Source organism: Nannobrachium achirus (assembly GCF_963921795.1).
Source record: "Nannobrachium achirus genome assembly, chromosome: 19".
Lineage (NCBI taxonomy): Eukaryota > Metazoa > Chordata > Actinopteri > Myctophiformes > Myctophidae > Nannobrachium > Nannobrachium achirus.
In genome coordinates, this window is record NC_137826.1 from 37,761,857 (window position 1) to 37,785,812 (window position 23,956).

At 41.8% G+C, this 23,956-nt stretch overlaps 1 protein-coding gene across 1 annotated transcript in view; it reads left to right on the forward strand.

Moving 5' to 3' along the window:
• Window positions 1-514: 514 nt before the first annotated feature.
• faxdc2 (fatty acid hydroxylase domain containing 2) overlaps window positions 515-23,956 on the forward strand; it is a 35,264-nt gene continuing 11,822 nt past the window's right edge. Inside the window, exons 1-5 of the mRNA XM_080749847.1 lie at window positions 515-681; window positions 15,346-15,383; window positions 16,982-17,079; window positions 18,986-19,089; window positions 21,472-21,593. Of these exons, the coding sequence (XP_080605973.1) occupies window positions 657-681; window positions 15,346-15,383; window positions 16,982-17,079; window positions 18,986-19,089; window positions 21,472-21,593 (387 nt within the window). The 5' untranslated portion in view covers window positions 515-656. The remainder of the gene's footprint in view (window positions 682-15,345; window positions 15,384-16,981; window positions 17,080-18,985; window positions 19,090-21,471; window positions 21,594-23,956) is intronic.

Consider the following 23,956-nt stretch of genomic DNA (forward strand, 5'->3'; position numbering starts at 1 on the left):
GTGTAAAAAAGCATGCTGATTCCAACAGCACCCCAAATCATCACTGACTGTGGAAACTTCACATTACTGGAGTCCTGTTAGTGTGAAGTTTGCTTGAAGTCCAGAAGTTGCTTGAAGTGCAGTGACTGTACTGGACTTCAAGCAACTCTGACTCATTTATGTATTATAAATCCTTGTTTTGAGTGTTTTGGTGTAATATGGATTTTGGAGTTTATGAGCTGTAAAAAAAGGTTTTGAATAATTTCACTGCATGCGCAATGTAGGCCTATATCTAAAATTAGAATAGGCCCACCTATTCTAGATAGATTCTATAGATTCTTCTTTTTTCTCTGTAGACCTGGAATGAAAGAAAAAAACATGTAGAGGTCACTGACTGCTTCCACGCTGTTTTTCAACTTTCACCTGAATACATGTGGTGAGACTGAGGTGTCTTACAAAACCCTGACCGAAAAACAACATTATAACACACTCTACTGAAGGGCCTCTCTCTCTCTTTCTCTCTCCCGGTGGTGGTGGTGGTCAGCTGGTCACTTGTCCACCAATCACAAGTCGCCCTGCTGCTGTCAACAGTGTACATGCTTTTAGATCCACTGCACGGTAAAACAATAACAGCGATCTGATCTGCGCGCAGCCTGACAGAGATACCTAGACACACAATGACGGTGGACACCGGCGCTCACAGTAAGTTCCTTTATTTCACTGGATCCTATAATAGATGTTGAGTGACCGCTATTTGCAGGTGATATGGATGGAGGCTGTCGTGAGCTTTGGAGCAGCTTTTGGACCGATTATTACACAGCCAGTACTCAGTAACAGGCTAGCCCTGAAACATGACGGTCGTATCTCAGGACCGTCATGGAATTAGTTTTGCATGGTTTGAAGCCGTTTAGCCAATTAACCACCTACGTCTACACAAACGTTCACATTAAAAAAACAAAGTATTTACTGAAGGCTCATAGATATCACAATGTGGTACGCTCAAGAAGAATTACCCGTATCTTCCGTATTAATTTAATAAAAAAACATTTTAATCCGATCGGCGGCCATTTTCTCGGATTTTTCCTCACTTTCAATTCGTTTCAATTACGTGTCCCCATCGGTTGGAGGGTGTACTGCATTCTGTTACATTGAAAGTATTTTAGAAAATGGTGACTGAACGGATTAAAATGCTTTTTATTAAACAATACGGAAGATATGGATAATTCTGCTTAAGCGTACCATATGGTGACATCCGTGAGCTTTCAGTAAGCACTGTATTCTTGAAATCCGAACGTTTGTGTAGACGTACATGGCGAATTGGCTAAACTGCTGAACACCAGGTTGAGGTCGATCCATGGCGGTGACCGTCATGTTTCAGGGCTAACACAGTCAACAGGGATGAAGTCTGTGTTAATACAGAGTCAGAGACAACAACATCATAATATGTAGGACAGTAGTCTAATCTCAATCCGTGGTTTCTGGGGTTACCTGGGGTAAACCTGATCCGTGTATGACGGTTTGTCTTTCGCTCGCCAAAAATAGCAGCGTTACGCAATACTTCTGGTCGTGAGCTTGCTTTATATTTTTTTTTAATATATATTTTGTTGTTTGTATTTGAAAATAAAGCATAAGCCTCGGATATATTGCCCCTGATCTCTTAATATTGTTTATTTTTTCATGTAGGCCCATCTTAAATAGGCTATGTTAAAATAGCCTAATCTTAAACGGTCCACTTCAAATGAGCATCACAGTGCCTCTCAATCTATACTATCATTTTGCGAATGTCTGAGGCCCCTATTAGACGAAAACAGGCTTCACTGTAAACGTAATGATTTATAGTCGTTTGTGGGGGTTCATTTAGACGAAAATGGCGTCTTCGGGGGGTGAAACCGTAACAAAGTGAAACCCCCTTTGAAAGTGGAAAAGGTAAAAACGCTTTGTATCTCCCGCTTTCATCTAAATACCGTAAACGCAGCAAACCACTGAAAATGATAAGATGTGGGACGTCCTAGGGCTGTCACGATTAGGAATTTCTCCAGATGATAATTGTCATACAAATAATCGGCGATTGACGAATATATCGTCTTTTTCCCCCCTTCATTTTATGCCACTATGATAAATAGCTTTGAGCTCATACTCATAGGCTACTGTACCTTAATGAAGAGCAATTTAATTGCTTTTTAAACATTCAGTGGTGTAAACTGTAAAGTAACTATTAAGTACATTTATTTGCTAACGTTAGCCCTAATTTATACCGTAGCTATTTGAAAATAGCCGATCTACAAGCTCACAACAACGTGTCGCGGTGCGTTGTGAAAATAGCCGATCTACAAGCTCACAGCGCGTCGCGGTGCGTTGTGATAATAGCCGATCTACAAGCTCACAACGCGTCGCGGTGCGTTGTGAAAATAGCCGACCTACAAGCTCACAGCGTGTCGCGGTGCGTTGTGATAATAGCCGATCTACAAGCTCACAACGCGTCGCGGTGCGTTGTGAAAATAGCCGACCTACAAGCTCACAACGCGTCGCGGTGCGTTGTGAAAATAGCAGACAACTGCAAAAATAGCCGACGCTGAAAATAGCGACAGTAGCCTATAATGTTTATCATGACACGATCCAACATCTCATCATCATCCCCTCCATAAGCTGCAGTAAAGGCATTGACTCCAGTCCTCTGTGTTGAAACGAAACGTGAAGTGAACGCCTTTTTCTGTATCGTATCATAAGGAATAAATATAGTCCCGGGATGTGTATGCTACATGTGTCTGTTCCGACCGTCTGGAACAAACTTTTTAAGCATCTTTAGTTAGCCAGCCAGCCAGCCAGTCTGCCTGTCACTGTGCTGTGTGACGGTGCGTTGTGTTGACTGCCTATGTGAAATGGTAGGTTTCTGGGTAAAAAAGAAAGGTTTTAATAACATAAAAACATGATAAATGGATAAATGCTGGTCACTGGAGTGCATAGCCTTTACAAATTTGACTCTGGACAGCAGACGGCTCTTTGTGTCGCCACTTTGGAGACATGCACGCGTGCGGGGAAACCTCCTCTATCACGCCACACTCTCCGCTAAGCGGGGGAGGCGTCCCCTCAATTTCTGTTGGCTTTCCAGTGCAGCCACCCGCTCAAAAAAGTGTAATTTTCGGACATTTTCATACTCTAGTTGGCGCTGGAGAGTAGACGGCTCTTTGTGTCGCCACTTTGGAGACATGCACGCGTGCGGGGAAACCTCCTCTATCACGCCACACTCTCCGCTAAGCGGGGGAGGCGTCCCCTCAATTTCTGTTGGCTTTGCAGTGCAGCCACCCGCTCAAAAAAGTGACATTTTCGGACATTTTCAGACTCTAGTTGGCGCTGGAGAGTAGACGGCTCTTTGTGTCGCCACTTTGGAGACATGCACGCGTGCGGGGAAACCTCCTCTATCACGCCACACTCTCCGCTAAGCGGGGGAGGCGTCCCCTCAATTTCTGTTGGCTTTCCAGTGCAGCCACCCGCTCAAAAAGTGACGTTTTTACTTGGCAAAGGCAAACAGCTGGGAGTAGGGATAATATGTGGGAATGAGAAAGTGAGTATTTATTGATGGAAATTAAAACGACTTGCAAAAAATGTTTCATGTGTTTGTTTGTCCTATCTTGGAATACTCCTCTGGAGTTTGGGATTCAGGTAACTTAACAAAGGTGTAAGTGTGCATGAGAGGGATATCAGATATTTTCTTTGAGTTTACAAATGTGCTCCTATATCTGCTTTAATGGTGACATGGGATGGATACAGTGTGAAGTTAGGTGGAAGATTAATATGATAAGCCTGTTGAACAGAAAACCTTATCTGCCAGATGACAGAATGGCAAGTAGGATTTTCAGGTGGGATATTTTAATAGGAGGGCCACTCCTATTAAAATGTGTATAAATGTGAAAAATGTGTTGTGGGTGGTCTATCTATGAGCCAGTGATCTCTGCATGTGTGCACTGTTTTGCTTGGGAATATTGCCACTTCGTATTGAATCAGGACGGTAAACTGGAACAGAATTAAATCAAAGACTATGTGGCTAGTGGAGGATGAGACCCACTTTCTATTGTACTGCCCATTTGATCATGATTTAAGAAAACACTCGACATTTTCTGACATCTGGCTGCACTGGACGGCCCGCCACGCTTTTTCATACAGCTCTCCGGCTTAGCAGAGAATAAAAGAATACAGACAAGGTCCAAACTCCTGAGAAGTAATCCAAGATAGGACAAACACATGAAACAGGATAAGATTTTCCTTTCAATTTCCTGACATCAATAAATACTCACTTTACCATTTGCACATGTTAACCCTACTCCCAGCTGTTTGCACTTTGGTACAAAGCATGTTGTACTTCATTTATATATTTATTATGCCTTTTTACATTTGAGTGTATTTTCAGTTTGGTGCAAAGCATGTCGTACTTCATATATTTATTGCTTTTTACATTTGAGTGTGTTTGCACTGGTACATTGCATGTTGCACCTTTAATTGAACAGTTTTGTGTGATTTGTGTTTGAATAATGTTTGCCATTATTAGCGCGCACGTGCACACACAGACACACAGACACACAGACACACACACACACACACACACACACACACACACACACACACACACACACACACACACACACACACACACACAGTAAATTGATCAAAACTGTGATTACTAAACTATTAAAGTAACCTTTCAGTCCAAATGTTATGTTTTCATTTCCAGTGAAAGTGTACACTGTTATTAACAATGAGTAATAAAAGAGTATTTTTTTAAAACTTTAAATCGTCTGTATTTGTTTATTCTCTGCTAAGCCGTATAAGCACCAACTAGAGTCTGAAAATGTCCGAAAATGTCACTTTTTTGAGCGGGTGGCTGCACTGGAAAGCCAACAGAAATTGGGGGGACGCCTCCCCCGCTTAGCGGAGAGTGTGGCGTGATAGAGGAGGTTTCCCCGCACGCGTGCATGTCTCCAAAGTGGCGACACAAAGAGCCGTCTACTCTCCAGCGCCAACTAGAGTCTGAAAATGTGCGAAAATGACACTTTTTTGAGCGGGTGGCTGCACTGGAAAGCCAACAGAAATTGAGGGGACGCCTCCCCCGCTTAGCGGAGAGTGTGGCGTGATAGAGGAGGTTTCCCCGCACGCGTGCATGTCTCCAAAGTGGCGACACAAAGAGCCGTCTGCTCTCCAGCGCCAACGAGAGTCTGAAAATGTCTGAAAATGCCACTTTCTTGAGCGGATAGCTGCACTGGAAAGCCAACAGAAATTGAGGGGACGCCTCCCCCGCTTAGCGGAGAGTGTGGTGTGATAGAGGAGGTTTCCCCGCACGCGTGCATCTCTCCAAAGTGGCGACACAAAGAGCCGTCTGCTCTCCAGCGCTAACTAGAGTCTGAAAATGTCCGAAAATGTCACTTTTTTGAGCGGGTGGCTGCACTGGAAAGCCAACAGAAATTGAGGGGACGCCTCCCCCGCTTAGCGGAGAGTGTGGCGTGATAGAGGAGGTTTCCCCGCACGCGTGCATGTCTCCAAAGTGGCGACACAAAGAGCTGTCTACTCTCCAGCGCCAACTAGAGTCTGAAAATGTGCGAAAATGACACTTTTTTGAGCGGGTGGCTGCACTGGAAAGCCAACAGAAATTGAGGGGACGCCTCCCCCGCTTAGCTGAGAGTGTGGTGTGATAGAGGAGGTTTCCCCGCACGCGTGCATATCTCCAAAGTGGCGACACAAGGAGCCGTCTGCGCTCCAGCGCCAACTAGAGTCTGAAAATGTCCGAAAATGTCCGAAAATGTCAACAGAAATTGATTTTACGCCTCTCCCGCTTAGCGGAGAGTGCAGTGTGGCAGAGCAGATCTCCCCGCGTGCATGTGTCCAAAGTGCCGACACAAATAGACGTCTGCGTTGTGATGCAACGCATTGTGAGCTTGTAGATCTGCTATTTTCAAAAGATATTTAAACATTTGAAAACTTGAAATGGGAATTCTGCACAATGAGTAGTCCTACTTTTACTTTTGATACTTTAAGTACATTTTAATGCCAATACTTTTGTACTTTTACTCAAGTATATTTTGAATTCTGTGACTTTTACTTGCAATAGAGTATTTTTATATAGCACTTTTATGGTGAGTTGTTACAGGTATATTTTCATTAATTACATTAATATAGTAGCCTACCATACTTTGCATCTGTCCTGTCAAAATAAACAGATAAACCCCTGCTCTAGCCTATGATAGCTCTTTTATGGGATTACAGTAGAACGAATTGAATTGGAATGGAATTAATTTTGTTAAATGGCCTTTAATAGCTTGCATTCCACGAATTTCAATCTGAAAGAACCTGGAAAATGTGTTAGGACATTTAGAAGTACACTAGTATAGAGACATACATCATATACTCATCTTTCAAATACATTTGTGTCTTTTAAATATACATTATTTACTGCACTTTTATTTTGAAGGCTGGAGCCTGGCTTATTTCTGCTAGCGCCCAGACCGGAAACGTTCTTTCTGCTCATTTCACGGACCTGTGTTGACTGACTGAGGAGGACTTCTTTGCTGGCTGCTAGGAAGTAGAACCAGAGCGGTCATGGCGACATGCGCCACCTAGCGACCTGGCATGCAAATTACCGCGTTTAGGGACAAATTGCGTTTTCATATAAAGACCACATAAAAAATGAAAACTAAACGGCTCTTAGCAGTTTACAGTGAAGCCTGTTTTCATCTAAAAGGGGAGTGAGTGAGTGAGTGTCTGTCTGTCTCAGCGTTTCTCCTCAGTGGCTGGAGCAATTGATCTGAAATCGCATCACCATTAGCATATGAACACACCTGACATAACTGTGAAGCCCGTTTGTCACTTTCACAAATCGTATGCTGTATATTAGCATTTTTATGGTGTATCTATTATCTATTCTGCATCTAGCATGAGGCACATCTATTCTGCATCTAGCTTGAGGCAAAATGTTTAACCAGCTCTGTGTGTGTGTGTGTGTGTGTGTGTGTGTGTGTGTGTGTGTATGTGTGTGTGTGTGTGTGTGTGTGTGTGCAGGCAGGAGGGTGGGCGGGCGGGCTGGGGGGGGGGGGGGGGAACAGTATCTCTGTAGCCATTAAACAAAACGGGTTTCTTACATTGATGCTCCTACATCATGCAAGCACCAGTTAAAGTTACTTTCCATCCCTCATATACTGTGTGCACAGTGCACATCCCATAACCCACACACTGCACATCATTTTGGAGCTCATATCTTTGAACGGGTAAGGGCTAGTCATAAATAATTTGGGAAATTCTGAAAAGTGGGAAACAGATTGTGCCGATTATACCTGGATTATAGCCATGGGTGAGAGTGATGTGGTATTTATTTATATTTGTGGGCTCGAGCACACTTTAGATATTGTCATTATAGATAGATAGATAGATACCTTTATTATCCCAAGGGGGAAATTCAGTTGTCCAGTAGAAGCACAGCTGTATACAGTTATTTACAAAGTTACAATTATTGTTACATTATTGTGGGCTCGCCTGTAAGGCGAGTCCACCTTGTTGTACCCCAGTTTATATTTATTGTTGTACCCCAGTTTATATTTTTGGGCTCGCTGAAGACCTTGTTATGCCCCAATTTATGTTTATTATAGTTTCTAACTTCCAAGGTTCTCCACCTTTTTTGTCCTCCTACTACTTCAACACACTTTGTGCTAGAAACTTCGTTCCAACTTCAACATGTTCAGCTTTCTACAGTGATGTGTGCTTTCTTTTTAAAATATTTCATATTTTTTGAAATATTTAACTTTTAAACTGTAAATTTTCCTCCTTATAATGGGAGTCTATGTAGAAAAGTGCCCACTTTTCTGGTGCAAATTCTTTGTGCTCTTATTATATAGCTCTTTCATACTTTCACATAAAAACCTCGTTCCAACTTTGAAATGTTCAGCGAGGTTTGAAGTTTCATTGTTGTTTTAGAATTTTTTTTAAAGTTTATACTGTTTGAAATATTTAACTTTATTCATAAATCTTTCATCCTATAGAGAATGAATGGGATCTGACTTTCACATTTTCACTTTTTCACTAAACTTTATAGCCTCATACGTAGGAAAATGATTTAAAGTTGAAAAACGCTCACACGCTTTTGGACTTCTCCCTGGTTCAAACGGTATTCGAAAATGTTGTACAGTTTATTCACAATCGCAGCTCAAAGGTAGAGTGGTTTGGGGTATTTTGGGGGTATTTTTGGCGGGAAAACCAGTCCTAGAGTGTGGCTAGAGTGGAGGAGATTTTTTCTTGTTCCCAGATTTTCTGTGAATATATTGTCCTCACAGCCAAAATATTCAACATTTATGCATGTTTTTTGGCACGTTTGTAGCCACGCTCGTCGTGTTTCGTACAGTGCCACTAAAATAAAACAGAGACTTACAGAATTTCATCTATGGCCCTCGGAGTGCCGGGCTCAGATGGTCCCATTCCCTTCCATTATAACTCTTCTGGTTCTTAGAATTTTTTTTATTTCCCCCCAAACGTTTCTAAATCGCTCTCATGCGCTAATTATTGATCGTTTTAACACCAAAATTGTTACAGTTATAGAGTAATGTCTCCAGCCACTCACGGGACAGAGACTATGTGCTTTTGACTTTTCGTGTTTCCGCTAAAGCGATCAGTTCGTCATTTGCGCTCCCTATTCAAACCAATGGATATGGCCCATAGCTTGAACAAACAGTTAGTTCTACAGCTCACAAGCAAAGGTGCTCCTTATTAACTTTAATTACAGTGCTGAGTCAGTGGTCTCACATTTACAAGATCACAATAAGTTGCACTGTGTAACTTTGTGAGCTTGTAGATCGGCTATTTATCTGGTTCTCAAAGTGTGGTCCAGGGAACACATGGACGCACACATGTATGCACACATACACATGCATACCCACACGCACGCACACGCACACGTCACACACACACACACACACACACACACACACACACACACACACACACACACACACACACACACACACACACACACACACACACACACACACACACACACGCACATGCACGTGTGTGGCACACACGCACACACACACACACACACACACACACACACAGACAGACACACATACCGTACACACTCATTGTGGGTGATGTCAATTGACTTGATTACTTGAGTAGAGGCGAGTAGTTTTACTTTAGATACTTTAACAATACTTTTCACTCTTTGGTATTTTGAGTACTTTTACTCTTTTGTATTTTGAGTACTTTTACTCAAATATGTTTTTACTTCATAATGAGTACTTTCGGCACTTTAACAATACTTTTACTCTTTGGTATTTTGAGTACTTTTACTCAAATATTTTTGTACTTCATAATGAGTACTTTTCAAATCGATACTTTAATGATAATGTTTTACTCTTTGGTATTTTGAGTACATTTACTCAAATATACTTTTAGGGTGCCCTCACACCAAAATACCTATGCCAATGCATTTTAATGAGAAGGGAGCGTTTTTTGCAGAAATCCTCTGCTGGCATGAAACCGCATCACTCTCATTGAAATACATTGGCGGAACGCGGATTCCACTCTCATAGGTATTTTGGTGTGAGGGCACCCTTACTTCCTAATGATTACTTTTGATACTTTAACAATACTATTACTCTTTGGTATTTTGAGTACTTTTACTCAAATATGTTTTGCTTCATAATGAGTACTGTTCAATTCTTAATGAGTACTTTTACTTTTGATACTTTAACAATACTTTTACTCTTTGGTATTTTGAGTACTTTTAATCAAATATAGTTTTACTTCATAATGAGTACTTTTCAATTCTTAACGAGTACTTTTACTTCGATACTTTAAAGTGATTAGCCACATAAAGCTTGTCTGTAATAAGAGTGTTGTCCGAAATAATGTTGATGTTATTAGTTATAGAATAGTTTCTGACTGCAGCCCAGTTGGTTGTTAAATCGAGATATAGCCGGAGGCCTTAGGGATATTTCATGCTAGTCAGTCTAATTTAGACCGATTAGCACAAAACTACCATTCTATCTCCCTAAGGCCTCCGACTAATAGGTTTTTTGGGCGGATTAGGTTATGGCATTTACCTGGTTTTTAAGCCTTCTGGCTTGTTTTTCAAGTTTCCCAAGGTAGGTTCATTGTTGAAACATTTGGTGAATCTAGACCTAATTTCTTACATTCTGATTAATTCTTGAAATACCTTTCTGTATTTGGACTATTTGGACTATCCAAGATGCCCATGGCTGCTGTGGTGACTACGTGTGTTACGTTCTGTCGGTGTCGTTTTTGTGTTTGTTTGTTTTTGTTTTTGTTTGTTATGTGGAAAAAATTGATTTGAATGCAAAACATTTAGTATGCCAAAGCAAATTCCTATGTGTATTACACAATGGTTAATAAAGTAATCTGAATCTGAATCTGAATTTCCTTAATGCAAAAAGATTTCCTGCGGTTTGAAAAGGAGCTCTAACCCCATCATGCCAAGCCAAGCCCTTTATCACAGTATCCCTCAAGACCAATAATAATTTCACTCACTCTTTAATTATTTCTTACCAGTAAACATGTCACATGATATGAGAATACATTTGAAGTTGAATAAAAAGTAAATAAGCCTAGAAAGGTAAAATAGTAGTTGTTATTTGATGAAAGGGACAGCATACAGCCTATATACAGGTGTATTCTGTGTTCGTGTGCCATGTGATACAATTATAACACCAAAAAACTTACGACCATGTTCCTGTTAACTATTTGTTATGGTCCAAGTGATTGACAAATATTTAGTTCACTGGCTCCCTTTAAAATAGCCCTGAAAATTCAGCGTGGGGGAGGCCTTGGGGAAAGTAAGAGGCTGTGGGGAATGTAAGTAATAATTACCTCCCCCAGGGAAAAGTGATCTGCACAACTACCTGGAGCATAAAGAATTGTCTACGTCAAAGTTTTAAAGCCATTTGTACATGGTTGATTGTCAGTTTGTGTGTCTGCATCAATGACAGCAACAGCCTTTGCGTCAGAGGAGTACAGGTAAAAATAACAAATTTTATATGTATTACATAACATTTCTTACATAATATGTTGTTGTATCTTCAGAATGACATGTAAGCCTTGAATATGATGTTGTTTGAGTGAACTATTGAATATGATGTTTGAATGAACTATTGAATATGATGCGAAGTTGCGAACTATCACAGGCAGATTTGTACTGCGTTATTATTTGATGACACTTTTAATAACAGTTGCAGGAAATCGTCAATTGAAGTCGGGTATTTTTAATATGTTATGTAAACAGTGCATTTGATGGATCTGCAATTGACTGCCGATCTCTGGAATCGAACTCAGGACTTACCGTCAGGCTGCATCAGAGCCAATACGGATCCATCTAAAAATATATATATATTGTGTAAATTTTCTTCTGTAATATTTACTATTTTTAAACTTTCAAATATTCTAGATTCATTGTGCATCTAGTGAAATATTCAAAACCTTAATTTTATGGCATACAGCTCATGAAGATCATATCTCAAAATATTAGAATACTACAGGCAACCAAGGATTTATGATACAGAAATGTCAAACTTCTGAAAGGTTATGTTAATTTATGCACTCAGTACTTAGCCTGGAATACTTTTGAACAAATGTCTTCGTCAATGGGGCATGGAATGAAGTTGGTCAGCCTGCGGTGCTGAGGTGTTATGGAACCTCAGGTTTGCTTTGATAGAGGCCTTAAGCTCATTTACTGCCACCATAAATCGACTTTGAGGGTTCCCTGCCACGATTTTCTTACCTTTTGACGTGGGCATGTGCAATGCATGTCCATCTTGCACAATCCTTATGCACACCACGGTCAGTTCGCAGCGTGCATACTTAATTTTTACTACCAGCAAGACTCCCTAATCGGGAGATAAGCGACCGTAGGTGGCTTATCTCCACAAATAGGGCTAAAATCTGTTTTTCCAAAATCTTCCTGATCCATGTTGATGACATGAGTGTAGACATGCTGTGTAGTGATATTCGTGATTTTAGGGCAAAAACTGTAGGAGCAGTGTCCAAAAATGTGTTTTAAAAATCGGCCTGAAGGTGGCGCTAGAATAGGGCCATGTGAGAAATGAGGGGTGGGGTCTCCGCGTTGCCTTGGCGGACAAATAGGTACCGGCCCCGGCTCTCCCGGACGCTCCTAGCCCGAGTTACGGCATTTTATGTGCGCTGCAGTGGCAGGGGGTCCTCCACTGGGGGCGCCACCACTTTTGCATCCGTTCTGGAGCACCAGGAGTCGGTGGTCCCCGGGAATTCCCCGTGAGCAGCCCCGTTGGGGTGGTCATTTTTGCACATTTGGTCATTTTTTACATCTGGGGGTCCCCCAGGGACCTGGGGGTCCCTGGGGCTCCGGTGGTCCTTGGAGGTTGTAGTTTGGCAGGCAAGGAGTGTGTGTGTAAAATGCGGAGATATAAGCAGGGAAAAAGTGTGACGTGTGACTTGTGAGCACATTTGGTCATTTTTTACATCTGGGGGTCCCCCAGGGTCCGGGGGTCCGTCTTTGGGCATTGCACATAGGAGTAAGCGACTCATTGCGCTGAATTATTGATATATACCTTTAGTCCTGGAAATTGGGTTAAATATTCTGGAAAAGTTTTGGAAATTCATTGGTAAAAATGTGTGGGAACCCTGATTGTTGTTGTTATTGTTACTGTTCTTGTTGATGGTGCTGATATTCAATATCAGCTATGCCACATACTATAGATAGTTGTTAATCATTGATAGCGCTGTCAAATAAAACTATGATGCCATCAAAGCTGCTGCAGCATCACTTGGAGGCAACCCATAGGCACAAAGGTGGTATAAGGGATATTTTGTGGTTAAAACAAAAGTTTTTTTGTTAAAACGTCAGAGCTCTATATTCTGATTGCATTGCAGAGTCTTTGTTCGGTCTTTTCAGGAGAGGCTACCCATTTATCAGCTTAAATTTTATAGAGTTCCAGTTCCAATTTTGTCTGCTTATTTCTTTGTATCATCACTTCCATTTCTTATTGTTAGTCCTGTATCTCGTATGAGTTCTCTCTCCTGATTGGAAGAATGAGTATCCCAAATTGCCAAAATGCATTTTCTGTTTACTAAAGAGCTAGACAGAGGGGTTTGTGAACAAACAACTCTGTATGATTATTAACAAAATATATAGTATGTAACAATTACTTTAACAAAAATAAAATCTCTTGCACCTAACTTTAAAAGAAAAAGAAAAACGGAATACTTTAAAGATAGTCTCAAATCTCTCAATGTTAGCAGACACCTATGCTTGCGTGCGCGCGCGCGCGCGCGCACGCAAGCAAACATAGGTATTGTTTTTTTAGGTATTTTTCTTTTAAACCTTTTTTATTATTTTATTTTTCTTTACAGATTATATTGTTTTTCTAGGTAGATATTCATTTGCATTTGTTATATTGCTGTTGATGTACTGACATTTAATCTTGTTTATTATTGTGATATTTTATCTGCTTATTGTAAGTCGCTTTGGATTAAAAGCGTCTGCTAAATGCCTAAACTGTAAACTGTAAAACTGTGTGCATTCTGTGACCAATAAAGTAGCTTATAAATACAAATAAACTTAAAGACCTAAAGACTGACATGGCTGTCTGCACTTCGAGTCTTCGACTGACCTGAGGTTTGGATTATATCGTACAGTATTTGCAGATATAAATTTATGCACAATCTGTATCTGTCTGTCTGCATCCATTTCATGCCCATATATGGAGATCTCTGTATCTGTTTGTCTGTGTCCCTTTATGCCCATTATGGAGATCTCTGTATCTGTCCCCATGAATTTCCCACCCTTTAATGCAAACCCCAATATACCTGTTGTCATAGGACCCGTTTTGACCATCTGTTTGTCTTTGTCCACTTATGCCCATATACTGGTATGAAGATCTCTGCACACACAGTACCGGTTGCGGAAAACTCTGATGTCAGACATCAGCTCCGCATACGGGCATTCATTTTATGCCCATATATGGAGAACGCACGTGCCGGTGGGACGAACGGTTCTCGAGATACGCGGATTACATACATACATACACACTCATAGAGATTTTTTGTTGACTCATGTGGCGTACGTGATGTCAGAGCCTTTTATGAAGTGATGTCACAATGAGTCAGCGCTTGCGCCGATTTCCTCCGGAACAGCCTGGTGTCAACAATCAGCCCCGCATAAGGAGATTCCGAACGTTTCGCGCCGGTTCAGGAAAACCGCGGGTCGGGGCCCGGCACTGCACTCCGCGCCACGGCGGGGAACGCGCGTGCCTGAAGCCGGTGGGACGAACGGTTCTCGAGATACGCGGATTACAGACAGACAGACAGACAGACAGACAGAGACTTCTCGCATTTATAGATAGATTAGTCCGTATTTTTAAATAAAATTAGTTTTTACCAAGTGTACTGCTTTTCCTCGTTTGCTACAATGTTAGCTGCAACAGCGCCCGTTGGTGGCTGGGAAGCATATTGTGCATTCTTCCGTATACACGTCATGTCCTTGTATGAGCGAATGGGGGAATGGATGAACGTCACATGATAAGTGCGGCCATGTTTAACCAAACCAGTGATGCTCGATTTGGAATCGACACACACTTAGTAAAACTAATTTTATTTAAAAATACGGACAAATACATTAAACAAGGCTTCCGCAGAAGTCTGTGCTATATTTCGCATTTGTGCTTCTTAATGTAAGGCTAGCAAGGCACCAACCTGCTCATCGGGAGCAACTATGGGTTCAGAGTCTTGCTCAAGGACTCTTCGACATGAACTCTGGGTGAGTCCGGGATCGAACTGGGAACCCTTTATGTTCTAATGACGGTTTCTCTACCCCTGAACCACTGCCCCATTGCACGGACGGACGGACGGACGGACGGACGGACGGACGGACGGACGGACGGACGGACGGACGGACGTTTCCCACGGTGCTTTAGGGGTGGCTCAGACAGCATTCCTGTGTTATAGCTGATTTAAGTGAGCGGGAAGGGTTGTAGGGTTGGAACATGCCTTGAAGGTATGGTGGCATCATGCATGCCTTTGGTTGCCTTGTATGCCAACACCCGTGTTTTGTGGTGCCCTTCGGTTCCCTCAAGCCATTGAAGGGAATGGGACAGGGGGGAGACGTGAACATTTTGGGAGGTTGAAGACCAGGCGTAGTAGACCACCCTAGGAACATACTAGGACGGTGGGAACACATAGGGATGATTTTCAATACGATTTTAGATCTGCAAAACATTGCCCCTAGGGAACATTATGCCTTTAATAATATATTATGGTAAGAAATTAATCAAACGTGAATTTTTTTTCATAAAACGAACCATAGCCTGTTTGAAATTGAAATTGTCTTCTTTTTTTTTACAGAAATGAATGGTGCAGTTCCTGTCAGCAATGACAGACAGGTAAGATAACATAGCTGCTCTTCACTCATAAAAAACCTTAATTAATAGGATGCAGTATTACAAAGCCACAAAGAATGTGGTAGTTGCTATGCAAGTAGCAGCACACAAACACAGGCATACAGAAAACAAGATTTATCCATTGCTTTGTTGTGCCTCTGGATGTTGCATGATATATAGAGACTTATTAGAGCATAGTTTATGGAATATAATATTAGACAATAGGTAGTAAAAACATTTGTCAGCACATTTGCATAAAAGAGTAAGTAGATCTAGACTACAAAAGAGTACACAATGACACAATATACCTGTAGTTGGCTAACCTTACTAGTGATACAGTACATTTCAAACATGACCATGACCTGCTAACAGAAAGACCATTTAATTAGGCCCAATGGCCATTTAAAACTGGCTTGCCAATGGATATTTAAAACTGGTTTGTATGGACTAATAGTTAGTGAGACTAATAAGGCTTACAACAGCACCTTGACCTCCTGCACACATTCTCACATATGTGGGCCCTGACAGTAAATCTAGCCAAGACAAAAATCATGGTATTCCAAAAAAGACAAAACCGCCTAAACCAGCAATTCTTTCTTAATACCACAGCACTAGAACACACAAAACACTATACATACCTTGGCTTAAACATTTTACTTTATTTGTGACACTTGCTTTGGCAATGTAAACGTATGTTTTCTCATTTTGAATTAAATTGAATTGAGTCCCTGCTGGCATGTTATTGCGACCGTAGGTCGCATTTACTATCAAACCCTGCACAAAGCGTCAGTCTGTCTGTCAGTCTGTCTGTCAGTCTGTCTGTCACACCTCACACGTCACACTTTTTCCCTGCTTATATCTCCGCAACCGTTGCCCCGATCCATGCCAGATTTTGCACACACGTTCCTTGGCTGCCAAACTACAACCTCCAAGGACCCCCGGAGCTCCAGGGACCCCCAGGTCCCTGGAGCTTAAAAACACATTTTTGGACACTGCTCCTACAGATTTTGCCCTAAAATCACGAAAATCACTACACAGTATGTCTACACTCATGTCATCAACATGGATCAGGAAGATTTTGGCAAAACACATTTTTGCCCTATTTGTGGAGATAAGTGACCTACGGTCGCTTATCTCCCGATTAGGGAGCCTTACTGGTGGTTGACAAGCTCAACCAGAAGAGCCACATTTCCCCCCCCACCCACCCACCCACCCAACGGCTAGGTCTATGTGCTGTAGACAACTGAACAATGAATTATTCAAAGGAACGCTTGAGAGGTTTAGAAGAGTTTGGAGTGCATTGATCATGCAGAGTGCAACAGCAGAGAGGCAGATAGTTTGTTCAGTGTTCTCATGGGAGAAACGTGAGAAGGTGAGGGGTACTGCAGGGAGAGAGAATACAGAGAATGTGTGTGTGTGTGTGTGTGTGTGTGTGTGTGTGTGTGTGTGTGTGCGCGCGTGCGTGCGTGCGTGCCTGTGTGTAATTTATTTAAATCCACTATGGGAGCATGACCCAGCGTGTTTTTCTATGCTGTGTTACTGCATTGTGTGTCAGATGATCAGAGTTTCCCAGACACATGTTGTGTTTCTCCCAACGCCAGGAGAATCCAGGGGGACTGTGGGACTCTGTGAAGAAAGCTGCCGTCGTCATCGGATCTGGACTCTTATTCTTGGCTGCATTTGGCAACTCACTGACATGGTAGTATTACCATTAACTTGTGATGAGGGGCTAACTGTACGTGCATCGACAGTGGGTGCTGGGATAAAAGCGAACATAGTTTAAGGGTCACGTTGACATGATGAAGATCCACCAGGGATCAAAACGTCTCATGTTTTGTTTATTTAAATAAAAAAGTAGTTCTGTGTGCAGGTTCTATCCTGAGTACTGAGTATTTAGCCCGTACTATGATGCTGTCAACAATATTGCAATACACTATGTGTGTTAACCATCATACTCACTCAATCCAAGCATTACATTTGAACAATAGAACGGAACTACGGGACAACTGAGCAAAACAGGTCCACCTACAAGTTGTGTGTCACGTGCACAGGCACGAGGATGCAACAACAAGCACAGGCAGAGGGGATGACGTAATATACTATTATAAGATAAGATAACAAACCTTTATTGATCCCTGGAGGGAAATTCAGCAGCAACTGATGTAAGAATGAAACACGGGAGAGGCGCAAATTAGAGGAAGAGTCAAGAATCAAACCAAGATGAGTATGGATAAAAAAGCTTAAAGAGGTGGTGCCATGGTTTTTTCCCCCCTCTAAAACATGATTATCAGGTATTATGATTATACTAGGAGGAAGATCTTTTCCAAAAAAGTATACAGAAAGAGTTAAAATTGGGTTTTTATGTGGCCACACCCCCAGTTCATTAAGTATGCATGGATGTCATGGTGGGTGGTGACCCAGCTGAAGTTAGCCACACCCCACAGTGTTGGGTGAATGGTAATTAGGGGAGGAGTTGATTCTGTGATGTAATCATATCTGTGTTTTTTAACTGACACTTTTGACCACAAGGTGGCAGCCTCCAAGAGAAAACAAACAAATACCAAGAGAATACATAATTGCTTATAAAAACCACACCAGGGAGTCTAATGAAGTACTTTCAACCTCCTAGACACATGAAAAACAGAAAAAGTACAAAACTATCCACCGCGCTCGATAGATAAACCTGCCGTCGCCGCGGCCGCCTCTACTACGGCAGAAGGTCCCTTCCCACGTAGCACCTACTCCGTCTGCTGCGTGTACGCGTCGCCATGGGAACCAAAGCGTTCAGTGAAAGGGGTGGGAACCCGTCGCCGCCGAGGCTTTGCTTAACCATTTTGATCGCTACAGCGATTACGTCATAGCAGCCGTAGTCCGCCTGGTGTTGCCGTATTGAAAACCATCTAGCTTAAACTCGCTACTGCCAGTTGTGAACGGCTGCCGTGGTTTTTCAGGGCGATTTTAAAAGATGCTAGGGATCCACATTGTCACGCCTTTAAGGCCTTCGGTAAGGCGTTCCACATTTTGGTGGTATAGCAGAAGAACAAGTCTGTCCCTTTGACTGACTTGACTCTGGGTTGAATGTAATTGTAGACATCCTTAACGCTTAGTTAAGTATTTAGACAGGTACATGGGTATCTTAGTGGTGTAGTGTATCTTGCACACCAGGCCCATTGCAAGTTGCTGTACTCTGTCATCTACTCTGAGCCACCCCACTCTTAACTGGTGAGTAGCAGTGAGGTGAGTCTGATAGGGAAGGTTAAGCAAGACCCTGATTAGTTTGTTTTGGGCTGTTTGGAGCTTAGTTTTGCACTGTGATGTCAGGGGAACCAAATCCCTTTTATTACCATATAGATGGAGTTCCCTGTGATGCCAGGGGAACCAAATCCCTTTGGCCAGATGGCCAAGACATGGCATGACCTTGCTCTTTAGGGCGAGGTTGCTTTTTTCCCTTAGGCGTCTTACTGGTATTACATAAACCTTTGAGTGGCTCTGTTATACTAACGGAAAGTGTTGACATTTGTGCATCTGTGCAGAAGAAATGTACAATGCGTTATTGTATGTTTTGTGTGCTGTGTATTGAACTTGATCTCGGTTTCTGATTCTAGGCATCTACAGAGGTTCTGGGGGGCGTCAGGAGATTTCTGGCAGGACCAGTGGACCAAGCTGTATGTGATGTATGAGGGACATGAAGCCGCCTTGTTTTTCTTGGGTAAGAAACAATGCTTTTTTTATGTCTGTATAGTTATAATTAAAGGACAACTTTGTTTTTTTTACAACACGGGTTCATATTTTAGATTGTAATTAGAGAAAATAAAAGATTAGTGTTAAAATGTTTTCATTTACTGCTTTCTATCGTTTTTGCGATTTTAATTATTTTGATTTCAGAGGGTGGGGGCATGCGTACAAATGGCGAATAAGCCCATTCCCAAGATGCACCGCAATCTTTCATGGGCAGATGTGACTTATGGGGGCTAGTAGTGTTCCTGTAAATGGTAATAAAGAAATCACCAGTTTATTGTGTCTAAAAAGACATATTTAGCAACTTGTACGCATGCCCCCAACCACTGAAATCAAAACCGATAAAATCGCTAAAACGATAGAAAGCAGTAAATGAAAACATTTTAACACTCATCTTTTCTTTTCTCTAATTACAATCTAAAATATGAACCCTTGTTGTAAAAAAGTTTTGTGAAGGAGGTCAAGTTGTGAACACTATACTCTAGGTTCTTGTGGTTTCCTTAAGCTTTCTTCAGTGTACACTGAACAATGCTTTGTGCTGAAAATAGTAGCACAAATCCCTCTGATCGTAATGACAAACAAGGCTTTGTTTCAAGCCTGGTGTTACATGAAAGAAACACGACAAAGCCAACAGAAAGAGGAAGTTGATTGATTACAGTTCAATTACATTGAGCTGCGCAGGACAGTGTGGAGAAACAGAGAAGGGAAATGTAAGATCGAGATAGTTAGAATAAAGGGAGCACCAGGGGATTTCTGTCAGGGGACCAAGTTCTGCTCGAGTTGGGAGGGATATGGCACCTCCTTGTTTTAATTGGGCAAGAAACAATACCGTTTTCTAGTAAAAGAAAAGAGTAAAAACTTGTTTGTACATAGTTGTCTCCAGTCTCCAACAGGCCGAAGGCGTGGCCGGGGCTTTGTTTTGTACCCTGTCTGTCCGTCCGTGTGTGTCTGTATGTCCGTCTGTGGACAGCTAGCCTGATCGACCTGAAACTGTGCACACATACTCCCTGGATGCCAGAGCAGAACCTCTACCCCAAATGTTTCACACGGGCCTGTTGTAGCGCCACCAGGAGGCCGATTTTTGCCAAACAATTACTCCTACAGATTTTGTCCAAACACCATGCAAATCGGTACACAGTATCTTATAATAGTCATCCAACAAAATGGGTCAGATTTGTCATATTCCATCCTGATTGGCTAAGATTAGCCAAAGTTTCCAGGAGTGCTATGTTTTGAACGAAATGCCTCAAATCCTGAACATAGCCTGCGCTTGCCTTGAAACTTATTTGCACGCACATTGCCACTAGGCAGAGGAAGACATGCCACCCTTTTCACATTGTCCTGTTATAGCGCCACCAGGAGGCAGATTCTTTTTATATTAGTCCTACAGACACACAACACAGGTCTCTCTACAGCTGAAATAGAACTGTGATGTTTTGATCCTGTGGACGATGCACTGGTCTGCCCGGTCAGCACCTCGGCACACCTCAATACTTTCCACTTTACATAATGGTGGAAATATGTAATAAAATGAACGCTTAACACACCCTGTTTTACAAGGACATATCTGTACCAAAGATCTGCTGATCTAAAAGACAAACCAGCTGGCTCACTGCATTCTTTGTGTTGTGGGTCCTATGGAATAATAATACTAATAATAAGATATACCCTACCAGTCAAAGTTTGGACACAGCTTCTCACACACATTGAATGAAAGCTGTGTCCAAACCTTTGACTGGTAGGGTAAATATTTTTAGGGCTTTTCTGCCTTGATTTATAGGTAATGAGTATAGTGGAGATGGACAGGAAACAGGGAGAGAGAGAGAGATGGGGAGAGACATGCAGTAAAGATCGTGAGGCTATGTTGGAGCTAGGCCAGCGGTACGGGCCAGCAAGTGAACACTATTCATTAATATCAGCAGTATATTGCTCAGGGACACCTCGACTCATAGATTGGGCAAGCTGGGAAGTGAAGGAATGGATTCCTAAATTTGTAATAATAATGTCTGAATACTGTATATCTTTTCCCTTTCAGAGCCATGACAAGTATCCCAGTGCCCAGGACAAAACTACAAGAAGTCTTGGTTTATAGGAATATCTGTCCAATATAATGATAATTGGAATGTAATATAAGGGCAACGTCAAACTCATAGGGTCTGGAAGGATTAACACTTTTCTCCATTACATTCGTATTTTTGTCATTTATCATATAAAAGAGATGTTATGGAACTAGTTCAACTTCATGTATGCCCCAGCGCACCCCCAGTAGCCATGTATGCAGCATAAAGGAACAAAAGATTGTTTTTGGTACCTCCAGTATCGATGACACATGGTGCGCCGTTTGTGTTCGCAGGGACGATGTTGGTTCCCTTTGTGGCTTTCTGGGTAACAAACGGTCTGCTTCTGTTGGTGGACATGACTGGCAAGCCGTCCTTCATCACGCGCTACCGTATCCAGGTGGACAAGAACAACCCGGTAAGCTACAGTCCCATGTAATTAGACAGAACAATAGCTACTGTTCCTTTTATTGATTACTTACTTTGGTGGGAATGGGTACAGGTGTGGTTGGGTGGTATTGGCAAACAGCTTTTTGACTGAAGAAGGTCATGAGGACCTCCAATAATGTTTAGAACGTCTATACTTTTAAGAAGTATAGACAGTGTGTGTGTCGTGCGAGTGTCTTTGTTTGTTCTGCATACATTCAAGCCCTCTCCAGCTGCTTGATATGTGTACGGGTACATAATTCAAAAGTCGCTATCACCACACAGAAATAATGAGCTACAGGCGAGAGGAGAGATGAAACAACCTCTCATATCAAATGCTCTTCTTGAGTCTGAACATGTATGGCTGACTTATCCTGTGTGCATCGATTAGCTCGATGGACAACAGGTGTGTTTTGTCACTGCCAGCCTCAGAGTCAAATTAGTTTTACTCAGGCCAGGTGTGACTGCTTAAATCAGCCATCACCCACCAAACTAGTGCTTCATGCAAAACAGACATTATGAAGCTTCAACAAAGAGCAGTATTGCAAACAGTCCCACATTACACTTTGTGAATACACACACTAGTCAGTCAAGTACATTTGAGAGAAAGAAAGAAAGAAAGAAAGAAAGAAAGAAAAGAAGAGGTGAAAAGGCATAACGTCATATAGATACATTCACACATTCACACATTCATATCGTCATAGTGAATATCACACATTGAGCCTAGAAAAACCTGCCTCCTTCCATCAGCCCTGCTGATACAGCATGTCCAGAGATATCAAAACTCCTTTATTGTTAGACCAACACACGTTTCATCAGGGTCATCATGGTACACATGTCCACACATCCCTCCGTCCGTCCGTCTGTCCGTCCAAAGTCCAATACTGTGTTTGATTGATAGATGTTAGAAAGTGGCAAGATAAAGACATATACATTACTGATAAACCAGGGTTGGGAACATTTAGAGAGTACACTGTATCAGATGTAAATGTGTAAGCAGAAATGTAAATAAAAAATAAAGCAATAAATATAATAATTATATAATACTGTACTGTTACTTTATGTACTGTACTGTACATCATATCATTAGAGATTCAGACATTGCTGCAGCTGTGTATAGTGTTGTTTTGATTAGCTACAATTAACAAACAGTATCAAAATATACAGTATATTATTATATTACATATTAGTAGTATTATTATTATTATATTATGTTAGACTTTTGATAAGCAGTTGAAGATGGATGGAATGCTTTTCTCCTGCCAACATGTACTTGGATTCTCTCAATCTTTCTTTGTCACTAATGTGTTTTTGGAATCTATGATTACAGTTACAAATCAGATTACTGTTATCATGGTACTGTACATATTGTCATATTGCAAATTACAGTTAGGAATTGTAATGATATCTCTGGCTGGTTGTAACTGTGAGCTGTGTTTGTAGTTGGTTTCATATCTTCAGTGTGAGAGGAGATAACATTATGGCCCCAGAAATACTTCAGAAGAATTAGTCTTATCAGTCAGGGTCACCCTAACCCTATACAGTGGTTTGAATCTACTGTATATAAGAAGTCAACTAATGAGATTACCATGTATTCTGAGACTTTAGTTTAATGTAATTCTTTTATATTTTTGTCCTATGGCGATCACAGGCACATACTGTAAAGACAGTCAGTCTGGGACGCGCGCACACGCACGCACGCACGTACGCACGCACGCACGCACGCACACACACACACACACACACACACACACACACAGGGTGATTGCACAGATACGCTCATGGAGATACACGTACACACAACATGAAAGCATACTGTACACTAGACCTCCTTGTTTGCATTACTGTAGGTCCAAGGTTCCACTGAGACGAGTCAGGGGAATGGGATGTTAAGTGTTGTTTGCACATAATATAACCCTCTTTATCGGATGCACAACATTTTCAGTGTTTACTGTATCTGGGCGACGTGTGTGTAAAAAGAAAACAGTTTGAGAGGATTTGTTTGTTTATGTTTTTTATCTCTAAATTCGATGTTTAACCACCGATAGAAGTAAACATAGTTGGGATGTACTGATTGTGAAATTCAGGGGTGATACTGTCGTTCAAAGAACTTTCCGAGTGGGTCTTTGGACATATATTTTATTTTTAACAGACGTTCTGTTACGAACGTTTCGGGGAAACGTGCTCTCATGTCACATGAGACAAACGTCATAGACAGCATGCGTTGCCGGGCCGACGTCATAACCCGTACAATGGCAATGACCGTATAAGGAGATGTTGCTAGGAGAACGCGTCGCGTGACGCCACACGTCGAAACGCAGTGTCTTGGTAGAGCAGAATCCGTGGCCAAATACA